Source organism: Eretmochelys imbricata, chromosome 13, assembly GCF_965152235.1.
Source record: "Eretmochelys imbricata isolate rEreImb1 chromosome 13, rEreImb1.hap1, whole genome shotgun sequence".
Classification (NCBI taxonomy): domain Eukaryota; kingdom Metazoa; phylum Chordata; order Testudines; family Cheloniidae; genus Eretmochelys; species Eretmochelys imbricata.
Genome location: NC_135584.1, coordinates 8,868,847 through 8,883,391, shown reverse-complemented (window position 1 = coordinate 8,883,391; position 14,545 = coordinate 8,868,847). Strand labels below are relative to the sequence as shown.

Here is a 14,545-nt window from a genome sequence, read left to right as displayed (position 1 = left end):
ACCCCCCCACTGAAATCAATCAACATTCAGGGAGCTAAGTCCCCTTATCAGTATAAAATGTATTTATTATTCCCATTAAAGTAACTCTTAGGGTTCCTGACTCAGATCAAGGCCCCACTGTACTAGGTACATATGCATGATCATCATAGACAGTCCCTGCCCCAAAGAGCTTACAGTCTAAATAGAGAAGACAGACAAAGGGTAGGAGGAAAGAAGTAATATTATTCCAATTTACAGGTGGCACAGAAGGATTAAGGGCTAGACTTTCAAAGGTATTTAGACCCTTAAACATGCAGATAGGCAGGATTTTCAAAAGCGCTTATCTGCATCTTTGGGTTCCTAATATACCTTTGAAAGTCCAGCCCTAAGTGACTTGCCCAATGTCACAAAGAAAACGTGGCAAAGCGGGGAACCGAATCAACTTTTCCAGAGTCCCATTCTAGTGAATGAATCACAAGACCATCCTTCATCCCCCTTTCAGGAGCACCTGGGCACCTTCCAGATGCATGTTCAAATTCCAGTGAACTTCATGGGCTTGACTTTTAAAATGGTTAGGCTTACATCATGCAGCTACTGCTCTGCATAAACAAAATGGGCCAGTGGTGGGCAACCTGTGGCCCATCAGGGTAATCTGATTGCGGGCCGCGAGACATTTTGCTGATGTTGACCGTCCGCAGGCATCACCCTCAGCAGTTCCCAGTTGCCGCGGTACTCTGTTCCCGGCCAAAGGGAGCTGCGGGAAGCAGTGGCCAGCAGCTCCCATTGGCTGGAAACAGAGAACTACGGCCACTGGGAGCTGTGGGGGGCGGTGCCTGCAGATGGTCCACGTCAGCAAAATGTCTCGCAACCTGCAATCAGATTACCCTGATGGGCCGCATGTGGCCCGCAGGCTGCAGGTTGCCCATCACTGCTTTGAAGGGTCTTTATTTCCCTTCCGTCCCCACTAAAGCCAGTTTTGAAGTCCATAGAGGAGAACAGTTCCCATCAGCTCAGATACTCTCTCTGATCTGTGGATATTTGGATTGTACTCCAAAATGAAAATTACTAATTGTAACTTCTCCTGTTCTGGGGAGAATGACCCACTGGGCTGAGCCGTTTTTCTGACTGCCTGGCAGATACATAGGACCTTGCATGATCTTCTCTAAATATCAACAGCAAGTTACTTGAGCTGTTCTTCATAGCATTCCCGGGACACACATTTCATTGAAAATTTGGATCCAATTACACTATTTTTAAATGTAAGCGTAGCTCTCTTACCTGGGTTTCATCATGGCAGAGTGACTCCATGGCTTTGCGAGAAGCTGCAAAATATTGTTAGGCTCAGTGGAGACTTTCCCCAGCAGTTTTTGTGAACAAAGCAAAGTGATGTTTTGGTTTGTTTTTGTCTTGTCTTCACAGCTGGCACTGCCGAGTTAGACACACAAAAAATGCTAGAGGGTAAATATTCAAAGCAGTGAAGTGAATGGGCGATACATATGTATACACTAATCTCCTAAACAGTTTTCAGTTAGCTGAGAGCAGGATCCAGCCACTATATCTTTGCAAGCAGCTTTTATAGTCTTTTATTAAATACAATTTTCCCAAATGAAAGATCTGGGCTTAAGAACATCCCGCAACAAGCCACAGCTATTGTTAGTGATCATAGCCTATGTCACAGCTCAAATTATCTTCTTTAGCCACAAATGAATCCATGAAGGCAGCTTTGCAGGCCGGATCACTGATCATTTTCAGCAATGAAAGGGCATAGTGACAACCATGATATTAAAAAACAATCACCTTAAAGAATATAGTTCCATGCAACATAACAGTTTTACTTGGCAGGGGCTTGTGCAGACAATTTATTGTTGTTTGAATCCAGACTGGACTCAGGCTGCTCACTTTTCACTTTGAGTTCCAGCTTCAAACAAACCAGCACCTGAAAGTGAAATTCAGCCAAAGCCATGGAGTTTCACCTGCTTACGTATCAGGGGACCTTGAATTTTGCAGGATGTTGATGCAAAAACCATCAACAAGCCCAAGTTGTCTCCAAAATAAGCCCAAGTGTGTTTGCTTATTTCAATAACATATAATATGGTGCTTTCTACTGCTCCTGGACACGACAGATAGCAACAAAGATTCATTTTAACATAAACATTAGAAAAGTAAGCCCCGTAGAAATCATGAGCAATAAAGAGAGAATTTAAAAAAAAATTAAAGAGAGTGCCTCTGTTTAGAGCCATTTGGAAAAGGTTTGACTGGAATGTGCCAAGCTCTATAGAACCAACCAGGTAGAATGCTAACAACCTTGAGCTGTGGTAAATTGGCAAGGGGAGTACGTCGGTGCTGGGACTACAGGTGTGGAGTGTGCTGCAGAACCCTCTGGCTTGAAGTGGTCTCCATCATACACAGCGTTTACAGTTGGGTTCAACGGCGCTCAGCGCCCCCAACTGTAGAAATTGTTCCAGCCCCCATAGGGTAATAAATTCCACAGTTGGGGGCCCTCCAGCCGAGAATGCCCTGCCTCTGGTCCTAACAGAGCACCCTGGGGATTACCAGAAAATGTGCCTCGGGTGAAACTGTGCTGAACCACCTGGTCTGAATTTCAAGACTGCGATGCTGTCAGGACCCCTGCATGGCTCCTGGGTTTGCCGTGAATTTTCCAGCACTGTCCTAGTGAGAAAGAATGAATTTGTTTTAATGCTCTTCTCAGATCTAGTACGACTGCATTGTTTAGATAGATATCTTATGACCAATCATTTGCCGTTCTACTGGCAGGCAATTAAGTAAGCCTCATAATATCCCTGAGATACGTAGGGCAAACTGAGGCACAGAGAAATGATGTGACTTGCCGAAGGAGATGCAGTGTCTCAGAGCCAGAGCCAGGAATAGATTTTCCCTTTTCCAGTCTTGTGCACTAACTACCAAAATACACTCCCTTCTATATTACTCTTTGTTCTCAGGACTGTATTGACCCTATGAGCTTCCATAGGCTCTAAAAGCTTGTCCTGCATGCTACTAAGGTCACGGAATTTCAGCACTTCCATTGCAACTCTTTCTTCTCACAGAGCCGGCTCTGCAGTAGCTGTCATCCCAAATTCCCTGCCGGCCATTACACTGCTGCTCTACTCTCCACAGCCAGTGCACAGCTGCACCAGCTAACCATGTCTCACATACTGGCTAGACACTCTTCAGAGTCCACCTGACCGTCCATCTCCCTGTCTGAGGTTCTTCCCCAACTTCCCAACACACATGCACACATGCATACACCCCTCCCCGCAGCCACTCCAAAATGGCACACCTAAAATTGCTTCAGCCTGGCCTCATGGGCCTATTGGCAAATACAGCCGTGAGTTCCCATCATACACCACTGAGGTAATTGCGTCTGGTTCTAATGTAAAATATGTTGATTGGCCAGAATGATGTCAGTCTTAGGAGTCCCACCTTGTAGATGTGGTCCTTCCAGCACTAATTCCTTATGGTGTGTGGGGTGGACAGGGAGGTATATCCAGTATTTCGGAGCAATCTATATTGTAGGAGGGCTGGAGCAGGAAATGGGGAAATAATCTCTCCTTTAGTCTGAGCTCTTGAGGAACAAGCAAATGAATGTAGGGACCATTTCGTACTCTAACAAGGGCCCTTTTATCTTTATTAGCAACTTGCTGTAGAATAGGCTTGTTGCCTGTAGCAGGAAGCTGGAGCATAAGTGGCACTTAGCAGAAGGCAGAACCTTTAACGGGTAGGAAATGGAAAAATTGAATAATTGCAGAGGTCAAAAAAATGACCAGCAATAGACACTCAATTAGTGTTTTGTTTGTCAACAAAACCAGTTATCCAAAAGCTCCTTCAAAACAGGGGTCAGGAGTCCAAAAAAACCTTATTTCAAGCTGTATTAAGGACATGTCACTGAAAAGACTGCCATGTATTTATTTCCTTTCTCTGTAGATACTCCAAGCTGTCAGATCCGGCAAACTGGCTGAACATTAATGCCACAAACGGTCAGATCACTACTGCTGCTGTCCTTGATCGAGAGTCAGTCTACATTAAGAATAATGTCTATGAGGCCACATTCTTGGCGGCTGACAACGGTAGGCCCAAGCTTCCCATTGTTCATGCTTCAATAATACTCTAATGTGATGCATTAACAGGAATGATGCCCTGACAGAGTTGTCAGTATAAGTTATCTTTTTCCCAGGTTTTATGGTTAAAAATGCGAAAGTGGGACAGGAAATTGCTGGAGTAAATTAAATGTGCACTGCATTCAGAGAGTGTTATTAAGGGAAAGTCAGGGCAAATGGAAAATTGATTTGGGAAGTTCTGTGTAGCAGTGTAGCCTATATCTAAGGAAATACCAAAGGGGTATGAGCTCCAGGTGTTGCAAAACACACCGATCTTCATTATCATACAAAACCCGCAGCTGAGAAATGTTCCATCAGGAAATCAGAAACAATTTGAAGGGACAGAGGGGATGGTATTAAAAAGAAACGGACCTGTTTTAATGTAAAGATGCTATAACTTTCTTAAAACTGTCTGTCTCGTCTAATCTGATCTCTATCTACATTTCTAAAGTGCCCAGCCATCACCACAGTAGCTAGGTACTAGTGTGCTTTAGTGTATCTGGATAGCTGTGACTAGTACAATGCTTCTTCCTGAGATTAGAGAGATAAGGTGGGGGAGGTAATATCTTTTATTGGACCAACTTCTGTTAATGCAAGAGACGAGCTTTCAAGCTTACACAGACCTTCTTCAGGTCTGGGAAAGGTACTCAGAGCGTGACTCACAGCTAAATACAATGTGGAACAGCTAAGGAGTTAGCACATGTTGCAAGAGACCATTCAAAATGACGTGGACAGTTAACACCTTTAGTCATCTTCTCGAGATGTCAGGCTGAGGTCCTGAACACTTGTGGTCATTAAAGATAGCACAGCACTTTTAATGAAGTTAGTGGTGTCAACCCCAGTGTCCAGACCCAATGCAAACTCAAGCGATTAAATTCTGCTGATCTACATTTCTCCTAGTTCCAAGGAGAGGCCAGAGATAAGCGAAGGTGGCTATGTTTGGAACTACACCCAGCCACTGCCACATTATTATTTAATTTATTATTCCTTTAGATTTGGAGCAGCCTCTATGGATGCCCATTCCAGTGTCTGGGGGCTAGATTCACAAAAGTGTGGAGATGTTGCAAGGATGAGCCTCACTTTTAGGCACCTGGAAAACCACAGGAACACACTGTGATTCACAAAGCCTGATTCGGGCACCCAAGCACCCTGTAAATGAAGGGGGTGAGATGGGTGCCTTAGACTGTGATTCACAGAAGCCAGCACACTAGGCCGGGAGCCGCCTAAGATAGACAATGGGTGATGCTGACCAGGGGAGGTGTGCTAAGCCCACCCATCTCCCAAATCTCCAGTGCGGGAGATTTAGGTTGGATATTAGGAAAAACTTTTTCACTAGGAGGCTGGTGAAACACTGGAATGCGTTACCTAGGGAGGTGGTGGAATCCCCTTCCTTAGAAGTTTTTAAGGTCAGGCTTGACAAAGCCCTGGCTGGGATGATTTAGTTGGGATTGGTCCTGCTCTGGGCAGGGGGTTGGACTAGATGGCCTCCAGAGGTCCCTTCCAACTCTGTTATTCTATGATTCTATGAGTTAGGAGCCTAAGAGCACGAAGGAAGTTAGTTTAACAGAAATTAAAAGGTACAGTGCGAAAAGTAAAATCTCTGCAAGCTGCATGGAAACTTTTTAAACACACCATAATAGAGGCTCAACTTAAATGTATACCCCACATTAAAAAACATAGTAAGAGAACCAAAAAAGTGCCACCGTAGCTAAACAACAAAGAAAAGAAGCAGTGAGAGACAAAAAGTGTTAAAAAAGTGGAAAATTTAAGTATATCAGAAGCAGGAAGCCTGCTAAACAACCAGTGGGGCCACTGGATGATAGAGATGCTAAAGGAGCACTCAAGGACGATAAGGCCATTGTGGAGAAACTAAATGAATTCTTTGCATCGGTCTTCACAGCTGAGGATGTGAGGGAGATTCTCAAACCAGAGCCATTCTTTTTAGGTGACAAATCTGAGGTACTGTCCCAGATTGATGTGTCATTAGGGGAGGTTTTGGAGCAAACTGATAAACTAAATAATCATAAGTCACCAGGACCAGATGCTTTTCACCCAAGAGTTCTGAAGGAACTCAAATGTGAAATTGCAGAACTACTAATTGTAGTTTGTTACACATCATTAAATCAGCTTCTGTACCAAATGACTGGAGGATGGCTAATGTGACACCAGTTTTTAAAAAGGGCTCCAGAGGTGATCCCGGCAATTACAGGCCAGTAAGCCTGACTTCAGTACTGGGCAAACTGGTTGAAACTACAGTCAGACATATAGATGAACATAATTTGTTGGGGAAAAGTCAACATGGTTTTGGTAAAGGCAAATCATGCCTCACCAATCTACTAGAATTCTTTGAGGGGTCAACAAGCATATGGACAAAAGGGATCCAGTAAATATAGTGTACTTAGATTTTCAGAAAGCCTTTGACAAGGTCCCTCACAAAAGGCTTGTAAGAAAAGTAAGCTATCATGGGATAAGAGGAAAGGTCCTCTCATGGATTGTGGACTGGTTAAAAGATATGAAACAAAGGGTAGGAATAAATGGTCAGTTTTCAGAATGGAGAGAGGTAAATGGTGTCCCCCAGTGGTCTATACTGGGACCAGTCCTATTCAACATATTCATAAATTATCTAGAAGAAGGGGTAAACAGTGAGGTGGCAAAATTTGCAGATGATACAAAACTACTCAAGACAGTTAAGTCCCAAGCAGACTATGAAGAACTACAAAAGGATCTCACAAAACTGGGTGACAACAAAAGTCACTGGGTGACAACAAAATGGCAGATGAAATTCAATGTTGATAAATGCAAAGTAATGCACATTGGAAAACATAATCCCAACTATACATATAAAATGATGGGGTCTAAATTAGCTGTTACCACTCAAGAAAGAGATCTTGGAGTCATTGTGGATATTTATTTGAAAACATCCATGCAGAATTCAGCAGCAATCAAAAAAGCAAGCAGAATGTTGGCCATCATTAAGAAAGGGATAGCTAATAAGACAGAAAATATCATATTGCCTCTATATAAATTGATGGTACGCCCACATCTTGAATATTGCGTGCAGGTGTGGTCGCGCATCTCAAAAAAGATATACTGGAATTGGAAAAGGTTCAGAAAAGGGTAACAAAAATGATTAGGGGTATGGAATGGCTGCCATATGAGGAGAGTTTAATAAGACTGGGACTTTTTAGCTTGTAAAAGAGACAACTAAGGGGGGATATAATAGAGGTCTATAAAATCATGATTGGTGTGGAGAAAGTAAATAAGGAAGTGTTATTTACTCCTCATAACACAAGAACTAGGGGTCACCAAATGAAATTAATAGGCAGCAGATGTAAAACAAACAAAAGGAAGTATTTTTTCACACAATGCACAGTCAACCTGTGGAATTCCTTGCCAGAGGATGTTGTGAAGGCCAAGACTATTAACAGGGTTCAAAAAAGAACTAGATAAGTTCATGGAGGATAGGTTCATCAGTGGCTATTAGCCAAGATGGGCAGGGATGGTGTCCGTAGCCTTTGTTTGCCAGAAGCTGGGAAAGGGTGACAGGGGATGGATCTCTTGATTACCTGTTCTGTTCATTCCCTCTGGGACCCCTGGCATTGTCCGCAGTCAGAAGACAGGATACTGGGCTAGATGGACCTTTGGTCTGACCCAGTATTACCCTTCTGCTAGCCATGCTCAACTGTGAACCCTCTTTGGAGTTAGGCTTCTTTTTTCAAGAAGCCAGAGGGTTGGGAGTGGGGAAAGGGAAGGAGGAGCTCCTTTATAACTTTTAGCCCAATGGTTAGGGTACTCTCCTGGGTCTCCCACATCCTGGTTGATTGCCCTAATCACCAGGCTACAGGCATTTCTCTCTCTCTGCCACAGATGGTTCTGTAACCTGCTCCACTGTGGGTAACCACTTAGTTATTTGGGTGCAGGAAAGAGAGATAGCACAAGCATGAGCAGGACTCTGTAGCCTGGTGGTTAGAGCAACTCACCCAGGATGTGGGAGACCCCAGAACCAGTCCCTCTGCTTCATTGAGTTGTTAAGTGTCGAACAGGAAAGATGGATGGGGCCCCACCTTAGAATATCCCATAGCCCTATGGCTATGGTGCTCCTCTGAAAGATGGCAGATCTCTGTTCAAACCCCTTCTCTTCACCAGCTGGAGGGGAGACTTGAACTAGGGGTCACCAACCTTCCAGGTGCATACCCTGGGCTAAAAGTTATGAGGGAACCTCTACCTCTGGCAGTTTTGTGTGAACTTGCCTGGCCAGATCTAGCATGTGGCCTCTGACCATGCCTATCAGATTGGGCCCTGCACATGAGTTAGGTGATATATGCCTATCTTCCTTTGATTTGTGAATTGCTTTGGGCTTAGGTAGGGAGATAGGTGCCGGGATGCCTAGCGGAGTCAGAAACAGAGGTGCCTAGGGAACTTTTTACTGCAAAAACTTAGGTAGAACTTAAAACTGGGATGTAGGCACCTAAGTCTGGGATTTAGGTGCCTAAGTACTTTTGTATCAGAGGGTAGCTGTGTTAGTCTGGATCTGTAAAAGCGGCAAAGAATCCTGTGGCACCTTATAGACTAACAGACGTATTGGAGCATGAGCTTTCGTGGGTGAATACCCACTTCGTCAGATGCATGTAGTGGAAATTTCCAGAGGCAGGTATAAATAAGTACTTTTGTGAATCTGTGCCTGGGCACCCATCCCATGCTTTAAAATACCCAATACCAGGTTAGAATTTGTGGCTCTGATATCTCTCCGACCCCCATCAGCAGATTGGCTGGGCCTGCTGAGCCAAAATGATTTTGCCTTTCCTGCCCCCCCCTTTAAAAGTTGACCGGGAGGGAGTTCTTCAGGCTTCCAGTCCCCTCCTCATCTCCCTGAGGTCTTGGGAAGGGGATCAAGCTACTGTTCCCTCTAAGTGGTACCTTTGAGGGGAATGCCAGGTATGGCTGCCAATTCTCTAATCGCATGGGGTGTTGTGGGATCCAGTAATAGCTTCCCCACCTCTAACATACGCATAGCAGCAGCGCTCTCTGCTCCCTGCTGCAGCCTCTGCTTCACTCCAGCTGCACTACAAATCCTAGAACCCCTTGCATGATTCACCCTGTTCCCCGCAGAACGGGAGCCCATAGCCTGACATGACAGCCCCTTCTGAAGCTGACAGCGTAGGAAGCAGCCAGCCAGTGCCTCACAATACTCCCTGGAAGAGAGGGAAAAGGAGCAAATGTTCACCCTTTTTAGCCTAGGTCCCAACTTAAGCTGACACACACACATTGGCCTCAGTCTAGCAAAGCACTTAAGCATGTACTTAACTTTAAGCACGTGAGTAAGTAAATGGGACTGCTTATGTGCTATGCTGAATCAGGGACATGGTCTGCATGTCAGCTTAGGTTTGCAATGCCTGTTGGGATCCTTCAGGCTGAAAGCCACTAGATAAAACATAAGTGCTTTCATACAGCGAGGCTCACTGTCCTGTAGAAACCCCCCCACTTATTGATTCTCAAGCTCTCCCCCAGGTAACACCAGTTTGGGGCATAGCAAGGGGAGCAAGCAGAGCTGCTTTGACATTGGTAATCAATGCACTAATGAGCAAATCCTGCCTCCCTCCTGCGGTTGCAAGAGAACCACCAGAGTTCCTCAGCGGGGCAGCATTTTGCGAGCCCACAGTTAACGTTCACCCCCTGCCTACTACAGAGTCTAGATCCATGGAGGGTTCCCCGTAGACTAGCATACAGGCAAGCAGGGAGCACGAGGTGACCTTTGTGCTCCACAGACGCTTGAGGCTAAAGTGGTGGCTATTATTTATTTATATTAACGCCCAACTGAGATCAGGGCCTCATTGTGCTAGGTCTGCTGTACATTCACACTGTAAACGTCCATGCCCCAAATCTAAGTAGACGAGACAGACAAAGGAAGGATCATTAGCCACAGAGAGATTAAGGGATTTGCCAAGGGTTACACAGAAAATCCATGGCAGAGATAGAAATTGAAGCCAGATCTCCTGAGTCCCATGCTTGTGCCTGAACCACAAGACCACCCTTCCTCACTATAGGAAGGAACATGATTCTTCCCTGCTGCCCCCACCAGGGTTCCCACCACCTGCCCAGCAATTCAGGTTGGACACTGGTGGAACATGATTAGGGGCTCTCTCATTTGCTGTCTGTAATACTGATAAAGAAAAGCTGCCCATACAGCAGCACCTTCTCTTGAGCCATTATTCAGCAGCTCCGAGAGCTGAAATCTGGATGAATTCCTTTATTTTGAAAAATTAATCTGTTGCTGTTCTACTGCAGCCATCAAAATTCACAAAGAACACCCCGTTATTTAAAATGCTGTTTTGAGTGCTTAGGGTAATGGCTAAAGTTTTGTCTAGGTTAACGGACTCCTTTCAGATTTCGTCCTAAGTTCCATGTGCTGTGTCATCACATACTTATCAAAGCAGGTTTGTGGGTTTTTTTCCTTCCTTGAAGGAAGAAACAACATTCTGTTTTGTTAAACCCTTTTGGATATTTTCTGAATGTGACTAGTAAGCTGTTCCACTCGTTGGACATGATTGCTCCCTGAACTACAATAAGGAGCTGTTCACACAGGAGCAAAAAGTGCAGCTTCTGTTTAAAAAAATTATAATCAGTTTAATGTTTTTATTTCAAGTTGCTTCCCTTTTCAGCCTCCCCTCTGCTCCATCTAGTTTCATGTGCTTCTGTGGGGGGGGTCCTCTTGGGTTGTCTGCCATTACACTGTGATAAAGAGGGGGTGGATGGTTCCCCAGCACCAGGTCACATAAATTCAGTTTAATTTGTTTTCGCCAGTATTGGTCAGCTCAGTGTTACAGGCCCCAAGGAAACGTCCTTGTACATAGGAGGGCACTTTAAAGGCATTTGCCCTCTCTTGAATGGAGAAGACCCACCAGGCAGCAGATCTATGGGTGCTTTAGAAAATCCCTCCAAAGGTTCAATGGAATGATAATGGGGAAGCATCACATTTTTGATTCACTGCAGAAGCTGCTTCCTGTGTCAAGCAGGCTTTCCAATGCCTTGATGCTGTTAACTAGAGCAGGCCTTTCAGAGCACCCATTACTATGAAAAAGGAAAAGACAGTGGTCATTCGCACTGTGGCTAGACATAGAGTTGTCACCTCTACTCTTGTGTTTAGAAGTACCAAATCTTTTCCATACCAGCTTCATTTCTATTTTAACTCTCAGATCAAGCCTGGCAGCCAGATTCTCCACTGAAGTCAAATGAGCTGTTTTGATTTATACCAGCTGAGGATTCAGCCCCATGATCCCTTTCCCATAGAGTAGCTGAAACAATTTGAAAATATCTGTTTTTTGGTAAAGGGAATTTCTATAAATTGTTTTAAATCATTGTTATGATTGTTTTAATCTCTCCTGGTGTTGCTCCTGAATGCACTTCAGGGACATCAAGAACCTGCTAAATGAGTAAATGGGCACAGAGACACCCACTTGCATACATAAATCAGCATTTGTTCATGCACTTTCAAGTATCTGTTTTGCATGTGCAAATGCAGATTATTTCAGTCACGTCTGTATTACTGCCTCCTAGTATTGGAAGCTTATTTTAAAGACCCTTTAAAAACGTGAACCTAAAGATGCAGAAGCCCATGTAAAGTCTGTAGTCAGTCCTAAATTCTGGGCATCATGTAAACAGGAAAAATCACCTGTGCTTTTCCACAGAAGATACTAACAACAACTCTGTTGCATGTACAACCTTTGTAGCCCCATGGGCTTTGCATCTCTCTGCAGCAAACTCCAGGGCTGATTAAGGATGTTTGTTCTAAAGGGAGGCCTATGCAGAGCTCCATGGGCAAAAGGATGGTGTCTGTGATAAAAGGTTGGGAGGAAGAATGAAGGAATCATGGGAGAGGGATTTTCAGGGCTCCACCAGGGTCTTTGAGACCCCACAGTCAGCAAAAACAAGCAAGGAGCACGTCTTTGTTTGATAGAAGAAGTCCTAAACTTGTTTGATAGAGAAGTCAGCTCATTTTCCATTTTGAGCAGCTTATTTGAGCTGATTTTTTGAGCGGCTATACTTGTTTGATAGAGAAGTCCTAAACAAACAGAAAGCATCGTGGAATGATGGGGAAAGTGGTGTTTTTTTAGTTTGTTTCATGCCAGCACTAGGAAGAAGGGACCATGAATTGAAAATATAAGCTTAAAAAAAATTACTGAGGCAGAGCTCTTTGAGGAAATAAGTAGTGTAGAGGCCTGGAACAAAACCGCCTGCAGTTCAGGGGTGGGGGGAAATGAAAAACACTGAACCATTTAAAAGAAAACTAGCTGTTTTTCTTGTTAGAGGGACGGTTATTGAAGCATGCAGGGCTAGGAAAGCAGAAGAACCAGACCTTTGCAGAGGATTTCACAGGACATGGTGATTAAGATTAAGCTTTTAATCTTAAAAAGTAAAACAAAAACTAAGAGCCTGATCCAGATAACTTTACATGACTTAGCCTTACTCAGGCAAACAGTTCAACTGAAGTCAATGGGACTACTCATCTGAGTAAGGATTGCAGGACTGAGACCTTTGTGTCAGGAAAATGCACAGCACCCCTGTTACTTGGAACAAGGTTTAGAATTGAAAAGGAGGAGGATATATTTAGTGGGACTATCTATTTTTGCATGGTTTGGGTAGAATCATAATGTGTTTTTGTGACAGAGACCATCTGGACCAACACACGGGGGATTGAACCAAGGACTTCAGACCTAAACACAGGTGTCTCTCCAGCTTGAACTAAAAACATAAGAATGGCCATATTGGGTCAGACCAGTAGCCCAGTATCCTGTCTCCCACCAGTGCCAGATGCTTCAAAGGGAGTGAACAGAACATGGCAATTATCAAGTGATCCATCCCCTGTTGTCCAGTCCCAGCATCTGGCAATCAGAGAGACTGCCTAAAAGCCATAATAAAACCATATCATCTGTGGATTGGACAGAGAGGGGGACACGTAGCACATCCTGACCAGTGAATTACACTTCTTTTCATCTTTGACCCCACATCTGTTTCTTCTTTCTTATCCCCGCCCCGTCCCCATCTTGCTTCAGCCCTCCCCTTCTTTCCTCCCAGACAGAAATTAGTAAAAATTATTCAACCCCACCCTCCTACCGGTTTGGGGGTTGAATAAAATGAGACCCAGATCCTGGGTATGGTTTAGCAAAACTGAAATCTAACCAACCAGGTTATGCAGAATGAAACCATTGCAGATTCAGCCCTTCTCTAGAGAACTGAGCCGAACCTGGAACCATTTATTTGACTGTCTCCCAAACTTCGGGGCTTTGGAGAAAATGAGACCTGGACCCTGAGTTTTGGCTTGCCCAATTCTGAATGTCTCTGTTCCCCTACCAACAAATCACTACGAATAGCTATAATGTTAATACCAAATATCTTGCCTTAGGGACTCCTGCCTTCTTGTTAACTCTTCCTCCCTCTTACCGAATGACTTGCCTGCCCAGTATGATGGGGACACACTGTAACTACACAGTTAACATGGGAGTTGTGTAACATGGGGTCTAGTGTAAAATCATGGAACAGCTCCGTTTTACTCAATGGAACAAAACAGCATTTTTCATGAGAACTTGGAAGGTTTTAATGATACATCTTGTAAGATTTCACACAGGGACAAGGAAATCACTAGGAATCTAAGGGGGAAACAACAAAAAAATCCTTCAGGCCTCCTCCACGCTTTAGTACGTGGAGCTGTAGGGTTTTCCAAGGGCGTGGGGGTTAGCGTTGTTGTGCATGCCACTTCGTGTGCTGTATTTGTCGTTACTCGTTTGAATCTGCCTCTCCCGTTCAGGTGTCCCCCCAGCAACTGGCACTGGCTCTCTGCAGATCTATCTAATTGACATCAATGATAACGCTCCTGAGCTTCTGCCAAAGGAGGCGCAGATCTGTGAAAAGCCAAACCTGAATGTCATCAACATAACAGCCGCAGATGCTGACATCGATCCAAATGTTGGACCCTTTGTCTTTGAGCTGCCAAGTGTGCCATCTGCAGTCAGGAAGAACTGGACCATAACAAGGCTAAATGGTAAATGGGGCGGGCAATCCTGAGGACACTTGGAATCCTGTGCACTAATGAGGACCGCGTACAGTTGCAAACTTCCCTGCTTCTTTGTCTGATTTTTTTAAGCACATTATGTCGAGCATTATAGACAAGATAGCTAATCAGAAATGATTTGTATCAGACCTGTAGCATAATTCTAAGAGCTTTGGCACTTGGCTTTTTTAATGCAGTTCATAATTATGAACAGTTATCAGGACTGAACTGGGTATAAATCATCCGTGATGGCCAAGGGGAAAAAAAGCTATTATCAGTCTTCCTTATGTTCCAGTGTAATTGTCATGAGCCACAATCACGATCAATGTTCATTTCTCTGACCATAATTGCTTAAAGGCAGCCTTTTAATTTACCATGGAACCAGGCGGGCTAGGTAAGTGTGAAG

General features: G+C 44.3%; 1 protein-coding gene across 2 annotated transcripts in view; it reads left to right on the top strand.

The window, feature by feature from the left end:
• The window catches only part of CDH4 (cadherin 4), a 661,031-nt gene that overhangs the window by 629,131 nt on the left and 17,355 nt on the right, over positions 1-14,545 (top strand). For both annotated transcript variants that reach the window (XM_077831875.1, XM_077831874.1), the window contains 2 exons: positions 3,922-4,064; positions 13,897-14,130. In XM_077831875.1, the coding sequence (XP_077688001.1) occupies positions 3,922-4,064; positions 13,897-14,130 (377 nt within the window). The remainder of the gene's footprint in view (positions 1-3,921; positions 4,065-13,896; positions 14,131-14,545) is intronic.